The sequence below is a fragment of the Oncorhynchus mykiss genome, chromosome 15 (assembly GCF_013265735.2).
Source record: "Oncorhynchus mykiss isolate Arlee chromosome 15, USDA_OmykA_1.1, whole genome shotgun sequence".
Classification (NCBI taxonomy): domain Eukaryota; kingdom Metazoa; phylum Chordata; class Actinopteri; order Salmoniformes; family Salmonidae; genus Oncorhynchus; species Oncorhynchus mykiss.
Genome location: NC_048579.1, coordinates 56,795,350 through 56,813,797, shown reverse-complemented (window position 1 = coordinate 56,813,797; position 18,448 = coordinate 56,795,350). Strand labels below are relative to the sequence as shown.

Genomic DNA, 18,448 nt, shown 5'->3' with positions numbered 1-18,448 from the left:
CATCAATCTTTAAGTCATACAACAGATTCTCAATTGGATTGAGGTCTGGGCTTTGACTAGGCATTTCCAAGGCATTTAAATGTCGACCCTTAAACCACTCAAGTGTTGCTTTAACAGCATGCTTAGGGTCATTGTCCTGCTGGAAGGTGAACCTCCGTCCCAGTCTCAAATCTCTGGAAGACTGAAACAGGTTTCCCTCAAGAATTACCCTGTATTTAGCGCTATCCATCATTCCTTAAATTCTGATCAGTTTCCCAGTCCCTGTTGATGAAAAACATGATGATGGCCTCGGGTGATGAGTAGTGTTGGGTTTTCGCCAGACATTGCGCTTTCCTTGATGGCCAAAAAGCTCAATTTTAGTCTCGGCTGACCAGAGTACCCCTTCTTCCATATGTTTGGGGAGTCTCCCACATGCTTTTGGCGAACACCAAACGTGTTTGCTTATTTTTTTCTTTAAGCAATGGCTTTTTTTCTGGACACTCTTCCGCAAAGCCCATCTCTGTGGAGTGTATGGCTTAAAGTGGTTCTATAGACAGATACTCCAATCTCCGCTGTGGAGCTTTGCAGCTCCTTCAGGGTTATCTTTGGTCTCTTTGTTTCCTCTCTGATTAATGCCCTCCTTGCCTGGTCTGTGAGTTTTGGTGCTGGATTTAATGGTGCTCCATGGGATGTTCAAAGTTTCAGATTTTTTTTTATAACCCAACCCTGATCTGTACTTCTCCACAACTTTGTCCCTGACCTGTTTGGAGAGCTCCTTGGTGTTCATGGTGCCGTTTGCTTGGTGGTGCCGTTTGCTTAGTGGTGTTGCAGGCTCTGAGGCCTTTCAGAACATGTGTATATCTACTGAGATCATGTGACAGATCATGTGACACTTAGATTGCACACAGGTGGACTTTATTTAACTAATCATGTGACTTCTGAAGGTAATTGGTTGCACCAGATCTTATTTAGGGGCTTCATAGCAAAGGGGGTGAATACATATACACACACCACTTTTCCCTTTCTATTTTTTTTGAATTTTTTGAAACAAGTTTTTTTTTCATTTCACTTCACCAATTTGGACTATTTTGTGTATGTCCAGTACATGAAATCCAAATAAAAATCCATTTAAATTACAGGTTGTAATGCAACAAAATAGGAAAAACGCGAAGGGGGATGAATACTTTTGCAAGGCACTGTAACGGACATCGGTTTGAGGGGAAATTACAAGGACATGTGCTGGAGTGTTTTGCATTGATTAAGTCATCCAATTCAGTCCATTAAAATACCATGAGTGACTCTTAGCATGCTGCTTCATTCAGACACACGGCATGGTAATACATGTTACCCAAATCATTCATATCTATAGTACTCCATTCATTCACCATATTAGCCAACAAATACAATATTAATTAGCTTGGGAAAGTGGCATGTAACCAGCAGGTGTTATGTTTGTCTTTTGGATTTGGGGATCCAAGTCAGGCTGTTTGACCCTAAGGAGAGAGCTGAGTTAATTCCACTCAGAGCCATGGCAACGGGAATTCACAGGCTTTCCTGGAATTGCTTTGAAAGCACTTTTGATATGCCCTCTTCAAAGATCAGTCAGTCAAATATTTATTTTTTTGTGCAAAAATACTTGATTTGCCTCAACTGGCAGCTTCATGTGTTAGACAATATTGAATTAATATCTTGAATAACTTCTACATCAATCCCTATTTGTAATACATGTATCTTTGAAAGATGTAAGAGCCCCAGGCATGATGTCTGATATATAAGATCCAGTGGCTGGTCTGGTGATGGGAAATTAGGGCGTAAATAGTGGAGATAAGATCATGGGTGTGGAGGTTTCCCTGGGCGTTTCTCTGTACTGAAATAGTCGGTCATTATTAAGCTGTTTAGATGTGGAGCTTTCAAAGCTATACTAATGGTACTCCCTCCCATGGTCCATGTCAGTCTGGGTTATTCATTTACCTTCAACAATATACAACTTATTTGGTTGAAAGAACACTTAAGAGTTTAGTGTAGTTTATGAGTGTGGAGTGGTGTACATACACGCTGTGTGTGCCCTTGTTCATTTGTGATTGACTGTGTGTGCGTGTGGCAGAGAGAGTCGACAAGTGTTTTTACACATGTACAAACCTATGAGAGCTTGTGTATGTGTGAGTGAGTGAGGGAGCTGGTGTGTGACTGCCACCAATCATCCCTAGTACCAGCAGCTGGTCAGAGGAATTCTGTGTTGGTGTTAGGGATCCTCTAAACTCCTCAAATGTTACACCCTCCAGTACCATCATCTGACTGAGGGCTGATGCTGCACCTCACCTCACCAGGCTGGCCAGACACAGGGCTGGGAGGGGTATCACGGTGGGGCTGCTGACTGGGCTGTCATTTAACCATGAACTGTCATTTTTGGCTCTCAGCTCCCTTCAGTGCCAAGTTGCCCAGGGCTGTGAGCACCAATGGACAGTTAGTACATTGATTTCGTCTTTGTTTATTAAAGCTGTCATTATCTATTAATCTGCTTTACTTGGCCACTCCTATTGATGGTGTATTATAGAAATACTATATGAGTTGGCATACAAAACAAACTCAAATATATAACTTCTTCTAAAACTAGAATAAAATGAAAAAAGCTGTGTTCTACAACTTCTCAAAAGATCAGTTTGGCAGATTAGCCATGTGACTGTGTGTCTGTCCCAAGTGATGTATGTGATCGTTGGTACCAACATCTATCTCTATGTCACAAAGGGGAAGTTCGACCCAGAGACAATGCCCCCCCCCCCCCCCCCCCCCAGTTGATGTGAACTCGTACACATTCCAAAGGCATGATTACTTAGCCACAATGAGTTGTACGTGTGTGTGAGAGAGCGATCTGCTGGCTCTGAGCCATGCTTTCTCATGTCCAGCGTTTGTCTCTCTCGCCCCGGCGCAGCGCTCATCCGCCTCATTAGCCTCTTACAATGGAGCGGGCATGGTTGGAAAGTGTGCACGTGTTCTCTCCTCAAACTCTCCCTCACACCTTCCTACAACCTTTCTCAATTCGGTACACCTCCCCCTTACATCCCATCTACTCCTCCCCAGTCCTCTCCTCCATCTGTACTCCTACACCTCCTTTAGTTCCTTCCTTCCTTACACCCCAAACGCCGCTACAACTCCCTAAGTCCGACTTACACCTACATCCCCCTACATTCCTCCTCATCCCCTAAACATCCCTCCATCTTCCTAGACCTCCTCAGTCTCTTCAGAGAGACACCGTGGGAGGTGCCTCTAGGTCTCCCTCTCACTTATCTCACCGACATTAACATCTCCCACGTCACAAACCCCCACTTAACCACAGTGCTCCCCTCATACACCCCTACCATATGAGTCCCCTCCTTGGACTCGCCAAACACAGAAAGTTCTAGGCCAGGTCCTCCCTTATATGATGAATTCCATGTTTGGAACCACAGGTTGGTTTATCAGGACATTTATGGCAGGGGTTAGTTACATCTGAGTGTATTGAAGGTGAATGATCCTGGTAGAACCATGTGAATATGGGCTGCTGTGGTGGACACTGTTGCCCAGGTTTACTAAGTAAACAAAACATTGATTCAGTTACCGACTAACACTGAGTATCCACTGGTGATAGACATGAAATGAATCAGCCCATAAAGAGATAATTTTAAAACACTGACTGAGATTAGATTGCGCAACAGGTGCTTAACAACAATGGATTTATTTGGTAGCTTCTCCATCAACATGTTTCCCTATTCAATTTGCATTAGGACGTCTCCAATCCTAAAGTGATGGAACTCCCCCCTGATTTACATTCAGAAAACAAAGAAGGTGATCAAACAATCAGACTTGATGAAGACTTCAAGTACAGGAATTTCACTCTGTAATTGGGCACTGTGTCCTCTGCTGCGGTAACATCAGGGAGACTGAGGTATGTGTAGGAAGAAGTTTTGCTTTAGTCCATCATTTTCACTCACCTTCTCCTTCCATGGGTAGATGAATCCCAGAGCCTTGTGGGAAGACAGCATCTGTGGCCTACGTACTCCTAAAAGTATTCCACCTCTGCACCCTGCCTGAGCAGGTCAGGGGGAGAGCTGGGCTGGTATGGAGGGGGAGACACCCTGACACATAAAAATGTAACGATTTGTTAAGATATCTGCAACACGTCAAACACAACCTTTTACACAACACACACCCTTCTCTTCCAACCAAAACACGTCCTTTTTGGCTTGTAATTTGTGCTCCAGTGAGTAACTCGTCTGTGTGTATCTGCCTGAGTACAAGAAAGCTGCTGGTACTTCATCCAGTAGGTTACATATTTAGTTTTTACATATCCGAAGGATTGCATGCAATATAAACTAGGTAAATGAAGAAAGAGGCGTTCCCAACGTCAACTATAAGGAAGTCCCCTTCTTTACTTACACACTGTATTCTCCAAATCAACGTTTATGAAATAGAAACAGGGAAGCTGTGTCTGTCGGCGATATCTTGATTGTGTGTGTGTGTGTGTGTGTGCGTGCGTGCGTGTTTGTGAGCTCGTAACGTAGTTGTGTGGAGGAGGTACACTACGGCTCAGTGACAAGACACAGAACACTCCACACCTCCTTATCAGAAGCCTGGTACCAACCGGAGCCGCTCCTGCTCTCTGCCTGTGTGTGTGTGTGTGTGTGTGTGTGTGTACATGTTCATGTGTGAGAGAATGTGTGAGGGAGGTTTTGTTTTTCAGCAAAGACTTTAAGCTGATTTCTAACTTTTGAACGCTATGTATCTCACCCTCCTCTCTTTCTCCTCACCTCTATCAGGCGGGGGGATGGAGGTAAGGATTTGACTTAGGATGACCCGGGTGACAAGTCGAGGGGTGAATCTGGGGCTGAGGAGTTGGGTTAGTAGTTTGGGGGTGGGTGACATATTTGTGGACCCCATGAAACATTCCCCAGACCTAGGGTCTGAGAGGAAGCTATCAAAGCTGAGGAGGTATCAGATGACCCCTACAGCCCCAGGGTTTATCTGGAGGTGCTACTGTATGCGAACATCACTACTGACACTACAGATAATAAACAGGACAGCCAGATCTACACCAGGTCCCCATTTGACTCAGCCTGTTATTGAAGATCCCTTTCTGGGTTGGGATTGTGGAGGAGAGGCTACTCGCGAGCAGTCTCTGGATGTGTCTCGCTGAGAGGCCTGGACTAGGCTCCCCGCTGTGTGATGGATGGGATGGATGTAGTTTTGTTATTGTTTTGCATGAGGATGAACAGACAAAGTGGGGTGAAGCTGGGGAAAGGGTGTAGTTTGGTGTGTGTTTGTTTGAAAGATAGACACAGATAGGAGACATGGCAAGAGGGTCAGTGTGTGGGTGAGGGGGGGGGGGGGGGGTAAGCAATGAGACACGCAGACACAGAAATGTTCTGTATATTCACAGACTGGGAGCGGCACAGGAAGTGGCCAACCGGAGCTTCCCGGGGAAAAGCGAGGGGCGATCCCACGTTTCTATAGAAGGAAATGGGGCGTGTGGGAGAGTGCTTGACAGAGACCATTTCCAGTCTGGGAGCCGCAGAAAGGTTTGGAACACGGTCATGTTATCGTCATTCATAGGAGGTCATGGTCACTAAAAGTCATGGTCACAATAGAGGACTAAAGTCATACTTATATTCATGATGTCATATCACCAGACTGTTTCAGCTTTAGCCATCTCTGGTTCCCTATTAGTAGCTATGGAGCTTGCCAGGCTAGCTATCTGTGTGTTAGTGCCTCAGGGCTGGGTGCATGGCTAAGGAATGGCAGCGGTGGTGAAGGAATGTCTGTCATCTCCTCTTTCATCTCCTTTTTCTCTCCTCTCCTCTTTCCTTCTCTCCAGTTGACAGGTGCACAGCTCTGGCCCCCTCAGCCCTTTGTACACTACCCAACCACACATGAGGACAGACCAGCCCAAATCCCTTTAACATTCTCATATACTTTCTCTCTTTTTCTTTCACTCTCTCCCACTCACACATACACTACTCTAAACCATTGCTCACTCTGCCCCCCCGTCTCTCTCTCTCTTACATACTCTCCCTATTTTCCCCCCTCTCCTCCCCCTCTGTCTCCTTCCCCCCTTCTCCTTCCCTCATCCTCTTGTTGTTCCTGACATTCCTCATGGTGGGTAACCCTGGCATTGATCTTCTCAGGTTTAATCTCCCACCTCCCCCTGCCCCTTGCCCTACCCAATGCATTCCTCACCCATCACCTCCCTCACACCTTATCAGAGATGGCCGTACGGGTGTCTGTGGTTTTAACCCATCAGCCTGCAAATCATGTGGAAGTATGAAGCTCAGACAGGGACAGTAGAGTCTGCTGGGGATGAGAGGTCAGAGGAATGGTTAGTGTAGGACAGCATCTCAGTTAGGGGGTCTACTATGGATGGAGCTGTGGTGGTCCCAGTGTTTAGTAACACCCAGACCAATGGCCCTGAACTGATAGTGAGCACACTGTCCTGTGTGGGATTGGAGACTGTTTATGTCCTCTTAATTGTATGTTAAGGCTCACACACATCGCACAGAATGTGGATCTAGCGTTTAAATTTTTCACGTGATTCTATACGTAAAATTGGGGGGCACTCTGTTCTCAAATTTGTTTCAGAAGTGCTAACTACTCTCAGCCAGCAAATGTTATTGGTGTGTCTGAGTCCGTACAGGGATAATACGCTTTGTCTTATACCTCCCACACTAGATGTTCCTACAACCTGAAGAGGTGTTTCTGTGTGTGTCTGTGTGTGTGTGTGTGTGTGTGTGTGTGTGTGTGTGTGTGTGTGTGTGTGTGTGTGTGTGTGTCTGTGTGCATGCGTGTATCTTAAAGGGCCAGGCACCCTGCCTGCGTCTCCCTGGTATTTCCGTGTCTTGTTCCAGCTCCAGTTCTCAATCTGACTGTTCTCTGATGCTGGAATGTTGCCTCTGGAATTCTGCAGTCATCGAGCCACTACGCTTTACCCTACTAACACTCTGCCTGCATACCATCCCATAGATACCATACAAAGCATTACACTATCTTTCTCATTTGGTCCTGCTGTACATGCCTACACGTACGCTACGGTCACATGACGCAGGCCTCCTTACTGTCCCTAGAATTTCTAAGCAAACAGCTGGAGGCAGGGCTTTCTTCTATAGAGCTCAATTTTTATGGAATGGTCTGCCTATCCATGTGAGAGACGCAGACTCAGTCTTGACCTTTAAGTCTTTACTGAAGACTCATCTCTTCAGTAGGTGTCACTCCCTGACCTTAGAGCTTTTATGTGTCTTATTTGGTTTGGTCAGGGTGTGATTTGGGTGGGCATTCTATGTTCTTTTTTCTATGTTTTTGTATTTCTTTGTGTTGGCCGGGTATGGTTCTCAATCAGGGACAGCTGTCTATTGTTGTTTCTGATTGGGAACCATACTTAGGTAGCTTTTTCCCACATGGTTTTTGTGGGTAGTTAATTTCTGTTTAGTGTTTGCACCTTACAGGACTGTTTCGGTTATTCTCTTTGTTATTTTTGTTTTAGTGTTCAGTTTTAATAAAGAAAGCATGAACACTTACCACGCTGCGCTTTGGTCCGATGATTCCTCATCTTCCGGCAACGAATACCGTGACAGTAGGTCCTGTGATTGAGTGTAGTCTGGCCCAGGAGTGTGAAGGTGAACGGAAAGACACTGGAGCAACGAACCGCCCTTGCTGTCTCTGCCTGGCCGGTTCCCCTCTTTCCACTGGGATTCTCTGCCTCAAACCCTATTACAGGGGCTGAGTCACTGGCTTACTGGTGCTCTTCCATGCCGTCCCTAGGAGGGGTGCGTCACTTGAATGGGTTGAGTCACTGACGTGATCTTCCTGTCTGGGTTGGTGCACCCCTTGGGTTCGTGCCGTGGGGGAGATCTTTGTGGGCTATACTCGGCCTTGTCACAGGATGGTAAGTCGGTGGTTGAAGATATCCCTCTAGTGGTGTGGGGGCTGTGCCTTGGCAAAGTGGGTGGGGTTGTATCCTGCCTGTTTGGCCCTGTCCGGGGGTATCGTCGGACGGGGCCACAGTGTCTCCTGACCCCTCCTGTCCCAGCCTCCAGTATTTATACTGCAATAGTTTGTGTCGTGGGGCTAGGGTCAGTCTGTTATATCTGGAGTATTTCTCCTGTCCTACCCGATGTCCTGTGTGAATTTAAGTATGCTCTCTCTAATTCTCTCTTTTTTTCCCACTCTTCTCTCTCTCTCTCTCTCTCTCTCGCTCTCTCCCCCCATTGGTTTATATACCTCACATTTCGTCATAAATGTCCCTCCTCCCCTCAGATACAATGGCAATATAGTTCACAAAGCTTCTCACATTGTCTGCCACCTGTTAAACAATCTACGACAAGCCCAAGGTCTGTCCCCTCCCTGGGTGGGGACAGAATGTCCTGTAAGGAACACAGTATTACAGCCGGTCTGACGATAGCTCCATTCGTTTCTAACAAGGAACAGAAAGTCCTTGTTCTAATTCTTGACTAAAACTACACACCTTATATTCAGTATTATGATTATAATAAGATTCATACAGTAACAGAGTAGTATTCTGTTTAGTTATAATTCTAAGCTAAATGTAGACATAATTTAGTCATTATTCATAAAAATCCCATAACAAAAGCCAACTGACCTTTACTCCTGAGTTGCTGACCTGTTGCACCCTCTACACCCACTGTGATTATTATTATTTGACCCTGCTGGTCATCTATGAACATTTGACCATTTTGGCCATGTTCTGTTATAATCTCCACCCGGCACAGCCAGAAGAAGACTGGCCACCCCTCATAGCCTGGTTTCTTCCTAGGTTCTGGCCTTTCTAGGGAGTTTGTCCTAGCCACCGTGCTTCTACACCTGCATTGCTTGCTGTTTTGGGGTTTTAAGCTGGGTTTCTGTACAGCACTTTGTGACATCAGCTGATGTACGATGGGCTTTATAAATACATTTGATTGATTGATCCCATGGATACCATCCTATAGATACCATCCCATGGGTACCATCCTATAGATACCATCCCATGGGTACCATCCCATAGATACCATCCTATAGATACCATCCCATGGATACCATCCTATAGATACCATCCCATGGATACCATCCTATAGATACCATTCCATGGGTACCATCCCATGGGCATGTCTGGAGTCACGGTTTCCACAGTCCGCTGTCCAGCCATATCTGCTGTTTTTTATGACCCTGATCAATGGCTGTTATGGTCAACCCCAAGATGAGATATTTCTCTGATACATCTCCTTTTATTAGGCTTTGACCCAAGTGTGGGCTGCAAGTGTTCAAGTGCCTTAAACACACTGTTCTAATCTATATGAAATGTCCAAAACTGCCAAAGTTGCGCTCCTTCGTTACTTTCTCAGAAACTGATTTTAACAGAAAGTCAGACCCCCAGTTGCTGACAACTGGATCATCCCACATGTTCTATTACTGTTCAACACAGCTCCGCCATGTTTCTGTAGACACACGACAAATCAGCTGCTTTCTCCATTACATTTGCAGTTTGAGTACAAACAAGTACACTGCAATCTACCTGTCTGTCTTTACAGACAGATCTGTGTTTTTGCATGGTCCACATTGAGTATTTGCACAGATGATTATCCAACATGTTAAATAATCAGATTTATCATATCAGACTGCTATGGCTCATGACTGTTCACAACTAGCTTGGTGGGTCACATTCCAAATGACAATTCCCTCCCTTAACTGTACACAATCTGCTTGGTGGCTGGGTATAGTGGATCTATAATTGCACAAGCCTAGAATGAGGGCTGGGTAGGCTTTGGCTGGAACTTGACTGTGAAGCTGACCTTTTCCCATTAATACCGTTTCATCAATAAGATGCAGTATAAAGAGGGAACTGATTCATCTGCAGCATCACCTGAGGAGGCAGATGCTGGCTAACCAAGAAGTGGTAAAGGACTTGTGTTAAAAAAGTTGAATAAGCCTTCACACTTTAGTTTGATATTGTGTGTTTGTAAGGACTGATGCTGGAGTAGAGAAGCAGGTACAGGGAGTCAACGTTTAATAAGGAACAAGACAGGAACAGCGTCAGCAAACGGGTAAAACACAACCACATATGAACATTAATCCTGAAGCAGGGAACAGATAGATATAGTGGAGGTAATGGCACAGGTGATTAAGTCCAGGTGAGTCCAATAATTGCTGATGCGCGTGACTGGGGGAAGGCAGGTGTAATGATGGTGGCAGGTGTGCGTAATGATGGGGAGCCTGGCGCCGTTGAGAGCCAGGAAGGGGGAGCAGCAGTGAAAGTACCCCCCCCAAGACGCCTTGCGAGCCGGGAGGCGTAAAACCCTGGCGATCTGGCTGAGGCTTGACGTGGGCAAGAGCCAACCGAGCAAGAAAACCCTTGAGCCAGCTAGGGCGTGGAAGTTGGGCGAGCTGGCTTAGGCATCCCTGGTTCTATCGGCGTCACCACCAAGCGGAAAGCCAGCACTCCCCGATGCTTCGTTTGATGGCTTCAGGATTCTGTAAGGATGGACGCTGGAGTAGAGAAGCAGGTATGGGGAGTCAACGATTAATAAGGAACAAGACATACAAACATTAATCATGAAGCAAGGAACAGAGCTTGGGAACAGACAGATATAGGGGAGGTAATGACACAGGTGATTGATTCCAATAATTACTGACGGGCGTGACGGGGGAAGGCAGCAGTGCGTAATAATGGTGGCAGGAGTGTGTAATAATGGTGGCAGGAGTGCGTAACGCTGGGGAGCCTGGCGCCGTTGGGCGCCAGGGAGGGGGAGCAGGAGTGAGTTTTATTGTCATTTTATTGAATACTGGGTGAAGTTTTTATTTTATTTTAATTAAATATGTATAGGTGTAGACACTTATGTACAAGGATATCTCACACAACTGTTACACTTCTCCACTAAACATTGGTGTACACTGACTGGGGACCAAGACAGGGACATAATGTGAGACAGAACTGTTAATGTACAGGGAGGGGGTGGTTTCACCAGTTACACATAAAAGAAGTTGGTATTATGTTTAATCGGTCGTAGAGTAACGACCAGGCACAAGCCTAACTGTGTTGCAACCAGCCCCGTGATGAGTAGACCAGTTAATGAATGAAAATGATCCTTTCCCCTGGCTTTATAAAGAATTGTCTCTGTCATTGTCACAGGTTGCTACCTGTCTTTAACCCTCTCTGATTGTATCTCTTTCTCTCTGATAGTTGTTCCCTCTCTCCTAATGGATGTGCAGGAGCACAATGACTTTGTCAACGTTGGTAAGGAAGAAACTGCCATTGGGAAACGCCAGTCTCTCGATCCCAAAAAGGTGAGTATCTGCATTCTGTTATTATACTCTGCTTGAACAATATTCTATTCATTGGCATAAATAAGAGGGTGGGGAGCAAAGTATGGGATACTTGACGGAGGAGCATAATTAATTAGTCAAACTTGTAATGGAATAGCAAATCGAATTTGACACGTTTCCCACAATGTAACCCTGTATAACAGCTGACTACATTGCTGTGTGTCTGCCTGTATGCCTGTCGTTGACGTTGTCTGTGTGTGTGACTTGTTGCGTTCCAGTACCTCTCTCTGGATGGGAACAGTCTGACCATAGCTGATCTGGTCCGTTTGGGGAAAGGCCTGTTCAACATCAAGGTATGATTAAAGAAGACCATGCTTCATCATAGTCCAATCAGACCGTTTTCAGCCGTGCTGGCCGACTACTGTCAGTTAACATTTCAACTCTTCTGTTTTGGCACCCAGCTGACCACCGAGGCTGAAGGGAAAATCAATGAAGCCAGAGAAGTGATAGAAACCATCATAAAAGAAAACCGAGGTATGCATAGATTAATAAAATATATAGATAAATAGAATATATAGCTATAGATTAATAGAATATCTAGATATACAGTGCCTTGCGAAAGTATTCGGCCCCCTTGAACTTTGCGACCTTTTGCCACATTTCAGGCTTCAAACATAAAGATATACAACTGTATTTTTTTGTGAAGAATCAACAACAAGTGGGACACAATCATGAAGTGGAACGACATTTATTGGATATTTCAAACTTTTTTTAACAAATCAAAAACTGAAAAATTGGGCGTGCAAAATTATTCAGCCCCCTTACGTGAATACTTTGTAGCACCACCTTTTGCTGCGATTACAGCTGTAAGTCGCTTGGGGTATGTCTCTATCAGTTTTGCACATCGAGAGACTGAAATGTTTTCCCATTCCTCCTTGCAAAACAGCTCGAGCTCAGTGAGGTTGGATGGAGAGCATTTGTGAACAGCAGTTTTCAGTTCTTTCCACAGATTCTCGATTGGATTCAGGTCTGGACTTTGACTTGGCCATTCTAACACCTGGGTATGTTTATTTTTGAACCATTCCATTGTAGATTTTGCTTTATGTTTTGGATCATTGTCTTGTTGGAAGACAAATCTCCTTCCCAATCTCAGGTCTTTTGCAGACTCCATCAGGTTATCTTCCAGAATGGTCCTGTATTTGGCTCCATCCATCTTCCCATCAATTTTAACCATCTTCCCTGTCCCTGCTGAAGAAAAGCAGGCCCAAACCATGATGCTGCCACCACCATGTTTGACAGTGGGGATGGTGTGTTCAGGGTGATGAGCTGTGTTGCTTTTACGCCAAACATAAGGTTTTGCATTCTTGCCAAAAAGTTCAATTTTGGTTTCATCTGACCAGAGCACCTTCTTCCACATGTTTGGTGTGTCTCCCAGGTGGCTTGTGGCAAACTTTAAACAACACTTTTTATGGATATCTTTAAGAAATGGCTTTCTTCTTGCCAGTCTTCCATAAAGGCCAGATTTGTGCAATATACGACTGATTGTTGTCCTATGGACAGAGTCTCCCACCTCAGATGTAGATCTCTGAAGTTCATCCAGAGTGATCATGGGCCTCTTGGCTACATCTCTGATCAGTCTTCTCCTTGAATGAGCTGAAAATTTAGAGGGACGGCCAGGTCTTGGTAGATTTGCAGTGGTCTGATACTCCTTCCATTTCAATATTATCGCTTGCACAGTGCTCCTTGGGATGTTTAAAGCTTGGGAAATCTTTTTGTATCCAAATCCGGCTTTAAACTTCTTCACAACAGTATCTCGGACCTGCCTGGTGTGTTCCTTGTTCTTCATGATGCTCTCTGCGCTTTTAACGGACCTCTGAGACTATCACAGTGCAGGTGCATTTATACGGAGACTTGATTACACACAGGTGGATTGTATTTATCATCATTAGTCATTTAGGTCAACATTGGATCATTCAGAGATCCTCACTGAACTTCTGGAGAGAGTTTGCTGCACTGAAAGTAAAGGGGCTGAATAATTTTGCACGCCCAATTTTTCAGTTTTTGATTTGTTAAAAAAGTGTGAAATATCCAATAAATGTCGTTCCACTTCACATTGTGTCCCACTGAAATGTGGCAAAAGGTCGCAAAGTTCAAGGGGGCCGAATACTTTCGCAAGGCACTGTATATTAATAGATTATATAGCTATAGAATATATAGCTATAGATTAATAGAATGTGTGATTCTACATGTGTTTATATGTCTCTTTATGTCTATCTATGTGTTCTTCCCCTGTAGTTGTCTATGGCGTCAACACAGGGTTTGGGAAATTTGCCCATATGCTCATTCCAAAGGATAAGCTCATGTAAGTTGTTTATTCACTAGCTGGGAAGAACTAGTCTTTTCCCATCTGAATAAACATTGTGAACTAGATCTGTTTGTCTATCGCTAACTGTCAGAATCATTTATTGACTGTGTGTGTGTGTGTGTGTGTGTGTGTGTGTGTGTGTGTGTGTGTGTGTGTGTGTGTTTGTCTTCAGGGAACTACAGATGAATCTGATTCGATCTCATAGTGCTGGTGGGTTACCATGCTTATATAAACCCGTGCTTCTACACCTGCATTGCTTGCTGTTTGGGGTTTTAGGCTGTACAGCACTTTGAGATATCAGCTGATGTACGAAGTGCTATATAAATACATTTGATTTGAGTATATGTCATTATAGTACCTCTATGTCCAAGGGACAGATCAGGCCTGCCCTTGACTAAATTGCACCCCTGGTGTAATTGAAATACATATACACATATCGAAAAGTGTGTGTGTGTGTGTGTGTGTGTGTGTGTGTGTGTGTGTGTGTGTGTGTGTAGGAGTGGGCACCCCATTGAGTGTAGAGAGGACCCGTATGCTACTGGCTCTGAGGATTAACGTTCTGGCCAAAGGGTACAGTGGCGTCTCCATGGAAACGGTCCAGGCTATGGTCAAAGCCTTCAATGGTAAACCCAGTCTACAATAACAACATTCATTGAAATTCTGATTCAACAGTTTGACTAATAGCAAGCGTGAACTCTGTGTTTGTGCATGTGTACGTGCGTGATTGTGTGTATGCATGTCCTGTCCAGGTACATTGAGCTTGTGTGTGTGTGACAGATCTCTCTCTCTCTACTCCCCCAGCCTCCTGCCTGTCGTGGGTGCCAGAGAAGGGAACGGTAGGCGCTAGTGGAGACCTGGCCCCCCTGGCCCACCTCACCCTGGGCCTTATGGGAGAGGGCAGGATGTGGTCGCCTCAACGCGGCTGGGACCATGCCAAAACAGTTGGGTTACCCACAATGCCTCTCTCTCTCAACCCAAAGACACACCTCAGAGAACCAATGTGTTTTTGTTAGATGAATGACTGAGATAAAATGTATACATTAAGGCCCCTAACTCGTTTCCTTCGTCTTTCTTTCTCCTCTCCTTTATTCTTTCTTTCCTCCTTTTCCAGGTACTGGAATGTCATGGACTCACACCTTTGGTTCTGAAGCCTAAAGAGGTACAGTGCTAGAGCTGTAGTTTTTACTATTTGTTGGATTTTCTATCAGGCATTGATTAAGTTGTCTTGTATACTGATTATTGATAACTGGGGTTAGATGAATGTCATATCTGGGATATAATTGCAGTAGATAGTGTGATAGTGTTTTATCGTGCAGGGCATCGGTCTGATCAACGGGACTCAGATGATGTCATCTCTGGCGGCGGAGGCAGTGGAGCGAGCTGTGGGCGTGGCCAGGCAGGCTGACATCATCGCTGCCCTCAGTCTAGAGGCCCTGAGGGGCACCACCAAGGCCTTCCACAGCGGTCTGACACACACGCACACACACACACACACACACACACACACACACACACACACACACACACACACACACACACACACACACATAGTGAATTCACTGTTGGAGCTTTGATAAAGCTATAAGAAGTTCCATTCCATTGTGTACTGATTTGTTCTGCCATTCCAGACGTCCATGCCGTGAGGCCACACCCTGGTCAGATAGAGGTGGCTCTGAGACTCCGCTCTCTACTCCACTCGGACGTCTTCCCCTCCCAGATCTCTGGTAAAGTCAGGCAGGCGAAACACACACACAGAAACACACACACTCAATTTTTTCTGATGATTTTGTGTCCAAATAAAGACATTTACTCCTTTGGTGGGAATCTTAACAGTGCTGTTTGGTCATTTCCAGTCTCTGACTTCCTTTGTTGTGTTTTCCTGTAGATAGTCATAGGACATGTGACCGTGTCCAGGATGCATACACCCTCCGCTGTATCCCACAGGTAGTGTGTGTGCATGTGTGTGTGTTACAACTGCAGTGAAGGGCTGGAGTGAACTAACCCTACTACCAGTGTTTATTTGTGTCTCTCTCCTCTCTTGTAGGTTCATGGGGTAGCTAACGACACCATAGCCTTTGTTAAGAGCATCCTCACCACTGAGCTCAACAGTGCCACTGACAACCCTGTATCCTCCCACTGAGTTACATTGTTATATTTACTTGAAGACGTCATGTCTTTCTTTGATCTCCTTTTAGACCCCTCCTGTGATTATAGAAGTTCACCACAAGGGGGAGCCCTTGGACTAGCCCACATGGGCTTTGGTTTCCTGTATACAGTTTATATTAGAGACTCATAATGTTGTCCCAAATATGAAACCTTAACTCTCCTACAGCTGGTTTTTGCAGAGCGAGGTGAGACTATCTCTGGGGGTAATTTCCATGGAGAATACCCAGCCAAGGTAGAGTCACAGACAAACAGATTCACTCCATACCATAAACTCCTCGGTTCCTTCAGTACTGTTCCCCCTTTTTCCTAGACTGGTCATAGATATGTTTGTACTGCCTTACCAATGATCACAGGAGTTAGCAAGGCAGCACAAACTGATCTGGGACAAGGCTAACCCTCTCTCTCCCCCAGGCTCTAGACTACCTGGCAATCGGGGTCCATGAGCTGGCCAGTATGAGTGAGAGGAGGACAGAGAGGCTGGTCAACCCCTCCCTCAGTGAGCTGCCTGCCTTCCTGGTCCAAGATGGAGGCCTCAACTCTGGTTTCATGATTGCACACTGCACTGCTGCTGCCCTTGGTAGGTCTCTGTGTGTGTGTGTGTGTGTGTGTGTGTGTGTGTGTGTGTTTTCACACAGAAAACGTTAGTGTGTGTGTCTGTCTCTGCTCCCCCGCAGTATCTGAGAGCAAGGCGTTGTGCCACCCGTCCTCCGTGGACTCCCTGTCCACCAGCGCAGCCACTGAAGACCACGTCTCCATGGGGGGCTGGGCCGCTAGGAAGGCCCTGAGGGTGGTGGAACACGTAGAGCAAGGTAACTCGTAGAGTACAGTCACATGGCATTAGTGTGTGATCTGCTCGTCCCATCAAATATCATGCATACAGAGTTAACCATAAAAAGGCATCGCTGCTTTTCAGTTCTGGCCATAGAGCTGCTCGCTGCCTGTCAAGCCCTGGAGTTTCTCCGCCCGCTCAAGTCCACTACCCCTCTGGAGAAAGTCCATGAGCTAGTGCGTACTGTTGTCAGGTACGACCCATGAGAATGTGGATCTCTGATTCGAGGACTGCCCAATGTTGTTGTTCTGGAAAGGTGTGGGGAGAGTTCTACAGCACATCAGTTTATTCTTATTTCCCATCAGGCCTTGGGATCATGACCGTCAAATGAGTCCTGACATCGAGGCTGCTCACACGCTCCTCAGGGAGGAAAAGGCAAGAGACTCACCCCATCTCAATATTATATTTATCATTCCAGCTAATTGATAATGAGGCAGATAAAAATGAACTTCTCTGTTTGTTTCTCACCCGTGGCCTTCTCTAGGTGTGGGAGGCGGCTCGGCCATACATGGACCAATACCGAGACAGGCTCGGACTGAAACCACTCCCACTGGATGACTAGGATAGTGTATGAAAATGACTCAAGTATTTCATACTTCTACTGTATGATTCCAAATCCAAGATTCAAGTTTATTAAAGGTTATTAGAGATATACAGTGCAAACAATACATGAGCTTAAAAAAACAAAATGTTGCTTATATTATCTCATTATCAGAAATTCCTCAGAAATGTAACTCCCAGATATGAATCATACCTTATGAGCCTGGAGAGATCGTATATCTTCTTATGGCTTACAATGCTGGTGGACCCAAACAACCACCACCAGCAATTACATTACAGTGAAATATTCTCCCTGGTGTACTGTATGACGACAGGTTATGATTATTCTACATTTACTATATGTACTGGTCAATTAGTTCAGTTCAGAACTCAGTCTGGGTGATTGACAGGAGAGATGAACAGAAGGGAAGAGTTTTCACCTTCATCATTGCCAGGGCCAAGGAATGGATAGACTCTCAGTGAAGGTGTAGCCAGTGAAAGAGTAGATATGAGACCTGGCCTCCACATCATAAAAGGAGACCTGACCCTCCTCATAATCCACAAACACCCCCACCTTCTGGGGCTTCTCTCTCATGTATAAGGAGACACGGGGGGGGGGGGGGGGGGGGGGTACAGGCTGAGTACTTACTCTCATCCCTCAGGACCACAGACCAGTATCCATTTAATGGGCTATTTGTGATGTTCCCCTTCCTGTTGATGGACTCTCTGGCTACTCCTAAAGTCCACATGGTTTTCATCTGAACATTCACCTCATAGTAAAATCTCCCTGAGGAGAAACCCTCCTTTCCTAGGACATTAAAAACTTGATCAAACCTATTGGGATTATGTTATGGGATTTTTATGAATAATGACTAAATTATGTATACATTTAGCTTAGAATTATAACTAAACAGAATACTACTCTGTTACTGTATGAATGTATGAATCTTATTATAATCATAATACTGAATATAAGGTGTGTAGTTTTAGTCAAGAATTAGAACAAGGACTTTCTGTTCCTTGTTAGAAACGAATGGAGCTATCGTCAGACCGGCTGGAATACTGTGTTCCTTACAGGACATTCTGTCCCCACCCAGGGACGGGAGAGACCTTGGGCTTGTAGTAGATTGTTTAACAGGTGGCAGACAATGTGAGAAGCTTTGTGAACTATATTGCCCTTGTATCTGAGGGGAGGAGGGACATTTATGACGAAATGTGAGGTATATAAACCAATGTACATGGTATTATGACTCGAGCCCTAGGGAATAAACGCTATTGATTAATTTTGA

At 45.2% G+C, this 18,448-nt stretch overlaps 1 protein-coding gene across 1 annotated transcript; it reads left to right on the top strand.

Annotated features, from left to right (window-relative positions):
- Nucleotides 1-11,020: 11,020 nt before the first annotated feature.
- LOC110490365 (histidine ammonia-lyase) lies at nucleotides 11,021-18,448 on the top strand. The gene is made up of 18 exons (XM_021563714.2): nucleotides 11,021-11,280; nucleotides 11,538-11,612; nucleotides 11,721-11,793; nucleotides 13,555-13,621; nucleotides 13,797-13,834; nucleotides 14,122-14,247; nucleotides 14,426-14,565; nucleotides 14,736-14,783; nucleotides 14,941-15,088; nucleotides 15,253-15,348; nucleotides 15,510-15,568; nucleotides 15,669-15,749; nucleotides 15,957-16,022; nucleotides 16,202-16,367; nucleotides 16,465-16,599; nucleotides 16,704-16,812; nucleotides 16,925-16,994; nucleotides 17,104-18,448. The coding sequence occupies exons 1-18, from the start codon at nucleotides 11,194-11,196 to the stop codon at nucleotides 17,179-17,181; spliced, it is 1,662 nt and encodes a 553-aa protein (XP_021419389.2). The 5' UTR covers nucleotides 11,021-11,193; the 3' UTR covers nucleotides 17,182-18,448.